We start from the raw sequence: 13,458 nt of genomic DNA, 5'->3' as shown, positions 1-13,458 counted from the left end.
CTCCATCTAATTTCCTTGATCAGGACAGCAGACCTGTGGTTGCTCCCTCTGTGAGCATCAGATTAAATAAAACAGCCTTTGAAATTACTGTTCAACTTTCAAACTACTACCTGAATTTGCGTTTGTACTGTTTCTTAAAAAAAAAAGAAAAAAAGTGTGCAGCTAACCTATCTGATGCTAAAAATAACAATTACAGTTTTAATTTTGTAATACAAATCCCTGTGTAAGAAAAAAAAAGACATAAGTGCTGATTATTTCTTTGTGCATCTAACAGTCTTTGGTATCACTCATATACAGGAAGCACAGATGGAACCCTTACACACCCTCATGTAAAGTGAACAACTGGCATAGAAAGCTACTGTGAGGAATTACCTGTAATTCAACAAATTAATATTATTGTACCAATTCAGATTTAAAATTCAGGTTTTGGCATACTTGGGCAAAAAAAAACAAACAAACAAAAAAAAAAACAACCACAGAACACCAGATAAAGAAAACTGAAGGTTAATCACAATTAAATCTTTGTCACAGCTGAATTAAATGAGCTAGTGGCTCCCTCTGCTGTTAAAAATGTAACAGCACACAACTTCAAACAACATTACCAAAGAAAAATGGAAAGAAAAGATAAATGAAAGTAGTCAGTAGCTTTTGTCTCTTCTTTGAGAATAATAATAATATCAGACTCATTGTTACCGTCTTCCCACCAAAGACTTCGCCAATATTTCCCCAAAATTTCACAGCTAATCACCACTGGCTTCTTGTCACATGTTCAAGTCCAAGGATTTTTAACAGCAGTAACATTATGAAGACTCAGTAACAACAACAGAATATAGCATTACCCACAGCTGTATTTATACCAGTGCACGGGATCTGCAGACCTGAGGCCTGTATTATTAAGCTAGTTTTCCACACCGGGGATGTCTTTTCATTATCTGGGTTCACTAAACCCGACCTCTGTAATCAGGCTTAGCAGTCACACAAACGTTGTTATCCACGGATTCCCAGTCTAGCTGTGAGCGGATTTTGGAACATAAGACCAATCACCAACGTGGACAGGAAGCAGAGCGGCATATTTTACAATCATAATACCAGACAATTAAAGAGAGGTTAAACATAATACAGGCTAAACTGTTAATGCAGTAGGGAGTGTGTGTAATAAGAAAAGTGCCATGTTTAGTTATGGTATAAAAAGTCCACTCTTGGCCATTTCCTGCATGTCACTACCACTCTGTCTCCCAGCTTTCCTTTCTAGTCTGCACCGTCCCTGGAAAATGTGACTCCTGGATTGAAACCGTTGGCAGCGACCCCGTTCTCACCACCAGCAATGATCTTCCAAGTTCAAATGGTTTGTTGACATCGTCGGAAAGGGACTCTTACAGCATGATCTGAAAGTAGCCAGGCTGGAAGCTGTGTGAACATGCTTGACATTATAATCTTTAAAGGAAAAAAAAATGATCTCTGGTAAGGTTCTGAGTCTGTTCGCTGAACTCTGAACTCCCTCATATGTTTCTGTCTTTAACCTTTATGTGCTCCCAAGAGCAAAGCCTGGGGAGCAGCTGAAAGACTAGCATGACATATTTATGTCTCATAACACAATCACGTGATAAACTGCACAATTGTACTCTCTTTGCATAATGATGGGGAAGTAAGTGACAGGCCTACTAAATTATACAGATTGCATTTCCTTCCAGGCTTTAGTTGAAGCAGCTTCTTGCTTGCTTTTAGCCTGGATTACATTTTTACATTCTTGTTTTGGGTTGCATTGTGGTCTGCTCTTGATAAATGTGTGGTTCTAAACCTGTTTGCGACACAGTTGGTTTACTCCAACAAGGGGTCGTCGTCATCATCATCATAGTCGACCTGCAGCCTCCGGAAAGGCCGAGGCCCTGATTGGCGGCGAGTGCTCAGAGACCTGAACAAAACTGAGGAGGAGAAAAAAGAAAACAAATCATAGCTTGTTCATCTAATGGAAAGGCTGAGAAAATGTTGGGGGGTTCCACAGGGTTCAAATCTGGGTCCCCTTTTTTCCCCCCACATCAACACAATACAACAAGAAGACACGTTATTCTTACTCACCAGTGATTGTAGTGAGTACCAGCAGGACACCCACCACCAGGCCGATAACCAGGGGAAGATCTACGCAGGCCTCAGCGGCCAACAGGCACCGAGCCTGGGTCAGGGTGCCATTGTTGGGCTGCGCACGCACTGACAGCAGGCGGCACATGAGTGCATAAACATCCACAGTTTCTAAGCTGTTCAGCTGATAACCCTGACGGAAGCCAGGCCCAGTCGCTGCCAGGAAAGGATGCATGCTGGGAAGAGCATTGTCATAGCCATGATCGCCCACTAAAAGTAAACAGGAGTAACAGGAGGATTACCAGGCATTAATATTGTAGGCAGTTAATTCATTGTGCTTTGGCTTTTGTCTTTTAGTCTTAACATGTCAAAAACTCAACATTATTAAAAAAATAAATTAAAATAAAAAAGCACGTACATCTCGGCAACTTGTTCCCCTTCTTCACTATGGTCCAGCCTTCGTCAGCAATCAGTATGATTGGCTGGATGCGCACATTGTTCTGGTAGTGCAGCCTATCAGGAATGGACTTCTTCAAGTATGCCGTCATGTGGGGGTGGCACTTACTTAGCGCATTGAAGACAGCATCAGCTTGATCACCTGGGCAGCAGACACATGGAAAATTGCAACTGGGAGCTCAATGCACAGAATAACAGAGACAAGTTTCATTATGTAATATGAGATGAGCTTAGCACAGTTACTTTGATTTGGGAAGAGCGCCGCCACAGGTGTGAGGTCCACCAGTGTGTAGTTGTCTTCAGGGAGGCACTCGTCCAGCCGTATGAGGCGATCGGCTGAGCACTGGGCCATCCCGTGGTCGCTCGTTATCACCACGTTGATGCGACCCCAGAGGCCGGTCCGATTTAGCTCAGATATCAGCAGGCCGATGTTGTCGTCAACCTAATCGCACACAAGCAGACACAAATGTCTGCATCAAGTAAAAAAAAAAAAAAAAAACAAAAAAAAAAAAAAAGACTTGCACCACTGGAACTAGTCTTTCATTTTAGTGGAGAGACAGTATATCAGAATATTGGTCTGGAGCTCCAGGCAAGATGTGGTGAGGATGATCAAGAGAAAGGTCTCGGATCAGTCCAAAACTACATGGGAGGAGCTTGTTAATGATAACGCACCAGCCTGCATTTGATTGAAATCTTGTTGTGCCTCTGCTCAGAGAAGCCACATGTACAGCTCCGTCTGAAGTTTACCAGTGAACATTTCACTGATTTAGAGAAGGACTGGGAGAAAGCTGTGGTTAGACAAAACCAAAATCAAGCTCTTTGGCATCGACTCAATCCGCCGTGTTTAGAGTAAGAGAAATGTGACCCAATGAATACCAGCCCTACAGTAAAGCGCGGAAATGGAAACATTATGGATTGGGTCTGTTTTTCTGCTGAGAGTGCAGGATGGCTTCACTGCATGTAGGGGCCAATGAATGGGGCCATAAAAAGTGCATGAGTACCTCCTTCCCTCAGCCAGAACACAAAGGATAGGTCATGGATGGGTCTTCCAGCATGACAATGACCCAAAACATTACACCAAGGCCACAAAGGAGTGGCTAAAGAACCACATTAGGGTCATGGAGTGGCCTAGCTGGTCTCCAGACCTCAGTCGTGCTGCCACTTATAAACTTAAAACTAAAGCTTTAAGTTTATAAGTGGCAGCCAAGAAACCTAAAAGATTTAGAGAGTTTTTGGAAATAATGTGTGTACTCCTAATGTGTGTCCAAACATGGTGACCAACTACAAGAAACGTCTTACAGCTGTGCTTGCTAACAAGGGTTTCTCCTCCAATAATATCACATTTTTCTGCTTGGTAGCCAATTATTTCACTCATCAGTTTATAACTTTTATGTATTAGGTTTCAGGATTTTTGGCTGATATTTTGTCTTTCTGCATTAAAATGAAACGACCACAAAAATTACAGACTCTTCATTTGTTTTTAAGTGAGCAAACTTACAAATTCAACAGAGGACCCAGTAATTATTTCCTCCACTGTACATGCAGGTTTGCTGTAGCAGTATGACAACCTAGTAAGCTTGTTTGAGCATTTGAATATAACCAAATGACTGTACCTCCTTCAGCGCTTTGCCCATGGCGGTGGTGTTGTCAGGGCCGAACGTGTGACCTGATTTGTCCGGCTCCTCCCAGTAGAGAGCTGCAAACTTCACTCGTTGTTCCTGGTGGGATTATAAAAATCATAAACAATGTCAAACCTTCCAGCTTTTCCAAATTAGACCATCTCCACAAAGCGCCACAAATAGGAACGTAGAGACATGATATTTCTACCGTTGCATTTCCTAACAGCCAGTTTGTCACATTCCCCAGTCGTTCCTGGAATGTTACATGGCGGTTGTAGGGAAAGAAGTGTGTAGGTGTGCGGTTCCTGATGGTCACGTCGGAGCCGGGCCACATCATGGCTGCAGTGCTGTAGCCGGAGTCCAGCGCGGTGATCCAGAGGGGCTCCGCCCCATTCCACCACAGCGGGTCGGTGTCGTTGCTAACGCTGAAGTGCTTCTTGCTGATGGGATCATACATTCTACTGGCCAGGATACCATGAGACTCTGCATAAAGCCCTGTAACCTGCAGAGGTAACAATAATAAAAACAATAATATTATACTGTCTATGTGATTTTGTTCTATTATCTAGCTTTAAGAGACTTGATTACTCAAGCATGAAAAGCAGCTTCCAAAATGTTAAAAGGTGAATGCAATGATGAAAGTTTTGGGAACCCAGTTAACTGAATTTTGATTTGATTTGAATGTCTGCACCATCAGAATGCAAAGAGCTTGTTCCTAGAAGTGGATCTTGATGCATTGCTTGGAAGTCTTTAGCAATAGGACAAGTGGTATAAACCAAGAACAAATCATATGCAAAGAATGATGTGCAGCCAAGCAACAAAACTGCACTGAAAATACAGTCCCCAGTTTAATTTAGCACTAGGTTTTTATACAGCTCCTTACCTGGATATGAAAGCAGTGTTATGCTTACTTCACAGTGCAATAAAAACATTTTTGTCCAAAAAAATAAATGAATGATCATGACAAATAGCCATCATCACAGTACTGATCAAAAACAATCGTGTAGCACTAATATCACACTTTGAAATTGATTTTTTTTTTTTATATTTCCTTTTAAATCTGACGGACAGTAACAAACTTCAATGACAATATCACATTTACAAGGCTTTTACGGGAAAATTGAAAATCTTATGTGATTTAAAAAAAATAAATATATAAAAGACCCAGTGAAACATTTTGCAGCTAATGACATTAATTAATAATTAGAATAATTATTAAAAAAAAGACCCAACTCTTAAACCTGCGTTCTTGCTGTTGGCCACCTGGGGGCAACCCATATGGTAGAATAATAGCCCTCTTAATTGTGTTCTTTATTTGTAATCAGAAAGGCAGATTAAAAGGAGTTTACTCATCAGCTAATGACTTGTCAATCACAGGTGTTCAGCATCTCCCAACTCAAGTCACTATGTCCATCTTTTATATACAGTCTATGGTTCTGACCAAGTCAATGTTTTGGTGTAACTTTTCACTCTAGAGATACTCCAGCTCAACAAAAGCTCTGGGCCCTATTTCAGGAAGCCGGTTTAGTGCAAACTCTGAGTAAGTATACCCTGAGTTAACGAAAACTCTGGGTTTTCGGTTTCACAAAGCGAGTTTAGATTAATTCTGAGCGAGTTACTATGACGACACACTCCGTGAAGCTAACCTGCCCCCTAGCAGGTTTACTTCAACTAACCCTAACTTTCTCCGCCTCTTTGTCGGAAACCTGACTGTAGGAAGTGTCAGACATGGCGTGTCCCTTCCTTGAAGAGCCAGTAGATGTTGAAGCCCAAATTCTCCGCAGAGCTCTCCGCCGGGAGAGAGTGATTAGAGCGCGTATGGACATTTTATCATTTCCTGATGATTTCCTGTGTGAACGTTACCGTTTTTCAGCACAATCTATAATTTATTTGAATAACATCCTCAGGCCTAATATTGCTCATGTGACACATCGCGGACATTCTCTCAGTTCATTACATATTATTTGTATTGCACTTCGGTTTTTTGCAAACGGGAGCTTTCTGTATAATATTGGTGACGCTGAGCACGTTTCCAAGGCTACCGTCTGTCGAGCAGTCAGGAATGTTACAGTTGCACTGAAACGTCTCCTGTACTCGTTTGTGGTGTTCCCCGGTCATAGACCCACAAGATTCATCAAAGAGGGATGCCACAAAATTGCAGGTATCAGGATGAACGAAACTTAATTCATGATGTGGTGATACTTGAACTACTACTTAAATTTTACATTTATTCTCACGGTTCCCAGGCGTGATTGGCTGTACAGATGGCACTCACATTCCAATTATTGCTCCTTCAGTAAATGAAGGAGACTATGTGAACAGGAAGTCTTTCCACAGCATTAATGTACAGGTACATAGTTCCCTGTAGCATTTCAAACTAACAAATTATTTCATTATAGTAATGGATGCTAATTTGTGTTCTCTGCACTGTGAAGATCATATGTGATGCTGCCAACATTATCACAAATGTGGAAGCCAACTGCTCAGCCTCTGTGAGTGGTGGTGGAGGAGGACCCCCACCTGTTTTTCAGGCCTCCGCTTTTTTTCTGTTGGCTATAACGGGTCACATTTGAGCATACAGAGTAAGCAAATATGTACTTGTAATGTGCTCAGATAATTTCAATAAGTGCTTACAGAGGGGAAATTAATGTAGCCTCTAACTGCAATCGATTTACATCGGACAAACAGACCAAGCACTGTGGCTCATAATACAATTACACCTTACCTGTTTGGACTATATTTTTATATTTCATTTTTACTTGCTGCCAGGAACGTTTGGGGCCTGTTGGGTTGCACCTGCGCTCAAATCACATCGCAAAATAAAATGTATGAAATAAAAAATAAAATAAAAAATAATAAAATAACGTGTTAAATGGGTGGAAATCCCTAGATCAATGTTTAAATTAACACTCACGCATTGACTCTGTCGGCTATGTTTTGCCATGCATGCTCCCTTTCTTTTGCAGCTGAGGCTGTGTTACTTTTTTTCCGCAAAATTTGCATGTTATCGCCCACCCCCGTGACATCACGCTCCAAAGCCCTATACTGCCATCAGAATTTCGGCCTCAAGCGCTGTAAAATACATTGACCGCGCCTTCTTTCCCTCCGTCTCCATGGTGACTCGCTTAATCTGTGCTCCACTAATCAGGGCTTTATGCATCCCCGTGCGCGCGCTTAACTTGGGGTTAAAGCAACTCCACGTTGATTGAACTAATTGTTATCAGCCTTTCTGAAACCGAATATTCCGAGTTGGACAGTTCGGGGTTACTCAACCCTGAGTATCGTTTTTAACTCTGAGTTTTCTAAACCGGCTTCCTGAAATAGGGCCCTGTTCTTTCTTTTTAATGCATGCTTACAGACTAAATAAACAGGAGGAAACGACTAGTGAATCTGATGAAAGATGAAAGCAGTGAGGCTTTTGGTTTTTTTCTTGGAAATCCTGAGTGCTGTCGCCTCTGGGTTAAACGGTAGCGAAAGAAAGGCTGTGGGTTTTGAGGCAACGTGTTTTTCAGAGAAGAACCTGCTTATTTCTTGCATCAAATTCAAAGGAAGGAAATGTTTTCAGACCAGAATTAGACACAGCTATCAGACAGATCATCTTCCAAACACACACGCACACAAACAAAAGCAGGCTTACCAGACTGTAATGGTTTGGAAACGTCTTGGTGATGAAGACATTAGTGAGCTGCTCCACCAGGACCCCCTGGCTGTACAGGAGCTTCAGGTTCGGCATGGGGAACCTCTTCAGGTAGTCAGCTCGAAACCCATCAAATGACACCAGCAGCAGCGGCGGCGGTTCCTGCTGGGTGGTGGTATTTTCTGTGGCCCAAACGCCAACACCACAAAGGAAAGCCAGCACCAATTGAAACAACATCCTGAAAATGTGTCAGACAAAAAACAGAAACCTGAAATACTCGAACCAAGCTGAGAGGGGTTTTAATTTCACATTGCTAAGCTAAAGGTTACAGTGTGCCAGCCTGAAAATCCCACCTGCAGGAAATTAATCTGCTTTCAGGATAAAGATACAAAAAAGGCTAAATAAATGAGATCGGCTTACACCGGGTATGATTTCCCTAGGTGTAAGTCTCACATAGATAAAGAAAATGAATATTCTCAAAATACCAGAATCATTCTTTGGCCCTTCACTTTTACTTTATAGGAAGTGAAACTTATAGTTGTTGGCTTTGCAGTCAAAGAAAGCCGGAAAACTCCAACCAGCTACAAATACCAGTCGCCAGAAACCGTAAGAATCTTTTAACACGCTGTGACCACGGTCTAAACCAGCTTTAAGCTGGAAGGTTTGTTCTTCCTGCAAGTTTGCACGCGGATAAACAGGATGTGTTTTGTGCAAACAAAGTCAATAAGTGGCTCAAGTGACATAAGAGTATGTCACAGTGGTGGAAGAACTGGCTTGAACAGAGGCTCAGAGTGAGCCAAGTGAGGGGTGAGGATTATTTCTGCATGTATACAGTTACATTGGTGGATGCTCATAATGGACAAGGCCAAATTTTTAATGAATGACGAGTAGAAGTGATCACTGAGAGTCAGAAGCTCAGGTTGTAGCCTGCCATAAGCTCTTCACTTTAGACAGTTTGTTTTGGGGGGTTTGCAACCCAATTTTGGTCTGTATGACATCAATAAGAGCAGATACCACAAATAAGGCCATCTTTCACACCACCCACCTGCTTCATCTGTTTAGGCACAGGTAACCATCAGAACATCGGCCTAAAGAACAGCTCGTTTCAGACAGAAGATAAACTGTCTGAAACAAGCTCAGAATCACACAAACAAGGATTATTTTGAACGGTTACTCATGAGTCTCCTCACTGGGACCAGTTTCTCCGGTGCTTTCTTCCTATTCACAACTTTGCCATTTACGTTCGATTTTATTTTATCAGTGCATGGAGTAGTGCGGCAAAGACAACACAATTAATAAATTTATAAAAATAAAATTATACCTTGTTCATTAATTTAACTATTTATTTTAAAGACATTTTGTTTTATTCATACGCTACCTAGTTACATTTCATATACGTGTTGGAGGAAGTACTGAAGTGACACCAAGGACTTCCAGCGAAAAGCCTTGGCTTTCACAGTCTGAGAAATAAACACAACAAGGAAGTCGCCGTTCTTAAAGGGAAAATATCGACACAGCTCTACTTATAACACAGCGAATAAACACTGAAAATCATGCAAAAACTCGTGTTTTCTAGTGGCAGATTGGAAATACAAAAAGTCTTGGGTCACCCGACCAAGAAAATTTTTATTTTCACTTTCCGCAGGGCGCGTGTTAGCAGTTCGTATACCAAGTTAGCTTGCCAATGTCACAGCGTTCCCCCAACAACAGTCCGTTTAAACACGTTACCTGCCCTGGCAGAGCTGACGGATAATTATGCTCCAAACAGCGCCTCTGAACACCTTTCCCCCTATCTTCGCAGCAACATCACCGGTGGACTTTCACAAAACACACAAACAAACGCTGCTGAGACGCTGTCTAGTTGGCTAATATCAATCTCACTCAGTTCCGGTGAGAAATTCCAAAATAAATCGCGGCTCTAACGGCGATATAAAAAAAATGCAATTCTTTGGCGTCTGGTAGTTTCGTTTGTTATTTTAATGCCAACTTAATTGTTTTTTTATAATTAATAAATGCTATATTTGCACAAATTGGTTTATTCATAGAGCGTTAAAATGTAGTGCTTTAATTTTGAAATAAACCTTTCGCTATTTGCTTTTGTTGTAGCAAACTTGACGTACCGGTCGATTGATGCCATGACCAGGGAAAAATTACACATCTTCTCTTCTTTCGGCTACTACCTATAGGGATCGCTAAAGAGGAACATCTGCTTAGTGGCGTGCAATGCTGCAATTTTTGGTATCGATTCACTTTCAAATATTGCAGATACTAACACAGATACCAATATTTTAAAGGCAGCTTATGATAATATAGATCAATCAAGTGGACCAATATGGCATTGCCATAATTTCTCCACTTAAAAAATAAATCTGTTGGGCATCTTTCCTTCCCTTCTGACAACAGTTCTGATTGCTAAAGTACTGAACGGGACAGGCAAGAAAAATAAATAAATAAAATAAAAATAAAGGATATATGTAGGAAAGAGTGGTGTGTCATGACTTATGAGATGAATCTGAACACATTATATTGACCACTAAATTACTGTGAACTTTATTTTTTTCAGAATAAGTAGGTAACATGGTAAAACAAGTTCATGGTGTTGTCACAATAGAGAATTTCCTGCAGATCAAAAAGAAGAGTAGCCCAAGTTGTATGCAGTTTTTAGTAAATCTGTTAAAAAAAACAACTGAGATAATATTTTCCAACATGATGCCCCTCAAGGTAACATTTTAGCCGTGCGTTGGAATTTCCCTTGACATTTCTGATGATGGAAATTCCCTGTTTGGACCGTTAAACCCACAAAGAAAGCCGTGTAGATTTGTATGCACAAATTTGTGCATATCAGAGTGGAAAAAAGTAGGTTGTACACCAGTTTTAGTGAGATGAGAGTTTGAAAGTTAAACCAAAAAAAGTGTAATCTTTCATTTAACAGGTGAAATTATGAGAGTTTATAGGATCCAGTTTACTTTTTTGTCCTGCAGGTTTCACCTAAAATATTATTTGATATTAAATCTAAAACACACTTTTGCTTTAAGCAGCTGGGTAAAAAGTATTTTAAAATAAATAAAATTCAATTTTTTTCCATCACCAATGTGATCCATAAGCTGAAAATTTGGCCTATCTCAGCCCGGTGCGCAATGTGTCCTTAAGAAATTTAAGGAAACTAAGTGGATGAGAAAAGAAGAAGTGGCGGATCTATAAATGTATCTACAGCAAATGATGAGTATCTGACAGTCATATCCTTAAGACCCAACAAATGCATCTGGCCCTAGTTACTCTTCACCGAAGCCACATGAGAAATGTCTTCAGCAGTGTTACTTTAGATTAGTAACTTAGTTACATTACTAGTTACTTCTATCAAAAGTAACTCAGTTACTTCAAGTTACTCGTTACTTTCAGAGTAACTAGTTACTAGGGAAAGTAACTTTGGTTTAACTCAGAATTCTCTTGTTAATGTGTTGCTTCCGTAACTGGATACCCAGCAAGATTGCCAGTCTTCTAGCTTGCTTACTTGCCACAAGTGCACTGTGCCACCTACCAATAGAAAGGAAAAAATAATGTGCACATTTCCACGAGAGAAATCCCACGCCTGATTCTATCCTAGCCATTCTATCCTCGCTTTTTACATCCAACACAAAAACTGCAGTCGTGGTGCTTTCGATTGTACTCAGAACTCGGAAATTCTGCCTTCTGAATAGGAAGATGTAGGTAACACCAGACTGCAGATGAGCTGCTTACAGGGCTGGACAAGGACAAAAAAATCGTCCCGGGCATTTTGACTAGAGACCGGCCGCCATTATAGGAAAAATCATAAAGCCTTTGAATGAAAACAAACACAGTTGTGACAGTGATGTACACTGTTCTGATGGTATATATGTATCAATCTATCAATCGTTTGTTGTAAGACTCAGATAATTATTTTTTTAAAAGCGAGACATTTTAAATGAGAATAAGAAAGTATTTCCTTGTGCCCCCCTTTCCCTTTTAATGCCCTACATGGTCCCCTGGCAACACTTTGCTAGATCCGCCCCTGCACAGTTAACAGCTGTCAGCTACTTAGAAAAAGGATCCTGGTGTTATTTGTCTCTCAGAAACAGTTCATAACTTCAACTCATTCATGTCACCTAAAAGGTAAACCTGTTTCTCCATCACAGCTCTGATGATCCAGTAAGGACATCTCCTGGTTTCATCTTCATGTTTCCCTCTCATCACATATTCAAACCGATATCATGACCAGCAGCTTTACAGCTCTGGCTCCAGCAAACATCAGCTGATACTAGAAATTAATATTAAATAAATTCTAACAACAGCTGATCAAGCTTAAAAATTCTGCTGTTGTTTAGCGCGACATCCGCTGGTTTCCTCTTTCTGGCGCAAAGTGAGCTATAAACAAACAAGAGAGAAAAGCCGATCAGCTGATCATTGATCAGTTTCATGATTGAAGTAGAAACAGGAGAGGGAGGGGGAGAGAATGAGAGAAGAAGAGGCAGCTGTGCAGCGTAAAGACGCAGAATAACTCCAGCTTTGTGTCTTTTTCATCGTAGCAGAAGTCCGGGACAAACTGTTCCTTTTCACCTAAATACGAAACGCTAATATTTTCTCTGAATACGAGACGATTCCGTTTTTTACAGGACGGTTGGAAACTCTAATAATTAACCTTATGAACAAAATCAAGTTCAACATTAGTAACATAGCACCACCCAGCTGTATAGAAACTCCATCATGCTAGCTAGCACGCAGTACGAAAAAGTCAGCATAACGAAAATAAACTCCACCTAAACTTGGTTCATATCTGACCCAGATGGACTGCAGGTCATAACTTCTTACCTGAAGTTCAGTTCACCTGACACTCTCGGACCAGCGGCCGCTTCGGGTCTCTCCTCTTGCCTCCCTTTTCCTTCATCCACCTGCTGGCCTCCACCACTTGCTAATGTTATTGAATCTGTGGAAGCTCCGCGATAGCCACCACACGAAGTAACGAATAACGAGCCTATCTAAATCCCAGTAACGAGTAACGCGTTCCCGGTTTTGGCATAATAACTAGTTACTGTGCTTGTTACCACAATAATAACGTAGTTACTGTAACGCGTTACTTAATAACGCGTTAGTCCCAACACTGGTCTTCAGTAGAAGGGTGGCTGCCAAGAAGCCATTTTTGGCATCATGGTGATCCACACCATAAAACAGAGTGGAGGCTCTGTTATGGTTACGGGCTCCTTTTTAACCAGCACTGTTGAGGATCTATCGATGGAATTATGAATACAGAAAAGGATCAACAGTGTTGGATCATGTGATACCGCTTGGCTTGACTTTTCGGCATGAAAATGATCCAGAGCAAACTGCCAATATAGTAAAAGCATATCAGGATAGAAAGCATACAATGGGACACTATCGGTCATGGATTGGTCTCCCCGGAGCACAGAACTCAACATTACCTAAGCAGCATGAGATCACCATGACAGAGAACAGAAGAAAAAGCAGACAACATCCTTAAAAGAGCCTTGGAATGTCCTCCAAGAAGCATTTAGAGTTATTCCTAAAGACTACTTAAGGAAATTACATAAACGCTAACAGAGGTCGTGTTGTGTTGCGAAAATACAGTTGGTCCCATGGTTTTGAGGTGGTTTAGGGTTCCTTCGTTGCCTTCCTAGTGTTTTTCCCTTCAGGTGG

The 13,458-nt window shown here is 41.1% G+C and overlaps 1 protein-coding gene across 1 annotated transcript; it reads right to left on the bottom strand.

Moving 5' to 3' along the window:
• Nucleotides 1-138: 138 nt before the first annotated feature.
• Nucleotides 139-9,673, bottom strand: enpp4 (ectonucleotide pyrophosphatase/phosphodiesterase 4). Its single transcript, XM_086283546.1, has 8 exons — nt 9,517-9,673; nt 7,789-8,026; nt 4,360-4,653; nt 4,146-4,250; nt 2,776-2,974; nt 2,495-2,674; nt 2,077-2,346; nt 139-1,922 (listed from the first exon to the last, which is right to left on the bottom strand). The coding sequence occupies exons 2-8, from the start codon at nt 8,023-8,025 to the stop codon at nt 1,819-1,821; spliced, it is 1,389 nt and encodes a 462-aa protein (XP_086139672.1). The 5' UTR covers nt 8,026; nt 9,517-9,673; the 3' UTR covers nt 139-1,818.
• Nucleotides 9,674-13,458: the final 3,785 nt, after the last annotated feature.

The sequence above is a fragment of the Aulonocara sp. 'chitande type north' Nkhata Bay genome, linkage group LG23, assembly GCF_057382095.1.
Source record: "Aulonocara sp. 'chitande type north' Nkhata Bay isolate Kocher_YH1m ecotype deep benthic linkage group LG23, A_spYH_male_GT1.1, whole genome shotgun sequence".
Classification (NCBI taxonomy): Eukaryota; Metazoa; Chordata; class Actinopteri; order Cichliformes; family Cichlidae; genus Aulonocara; species Aulonocara sp. 'chitande type north' Nkhata Bay.
The sequence above is the reverse complement of the archived record's forward strand: the minus strand, read 5'-3'. Positions and strand labels throughout refer to the sequence as shown.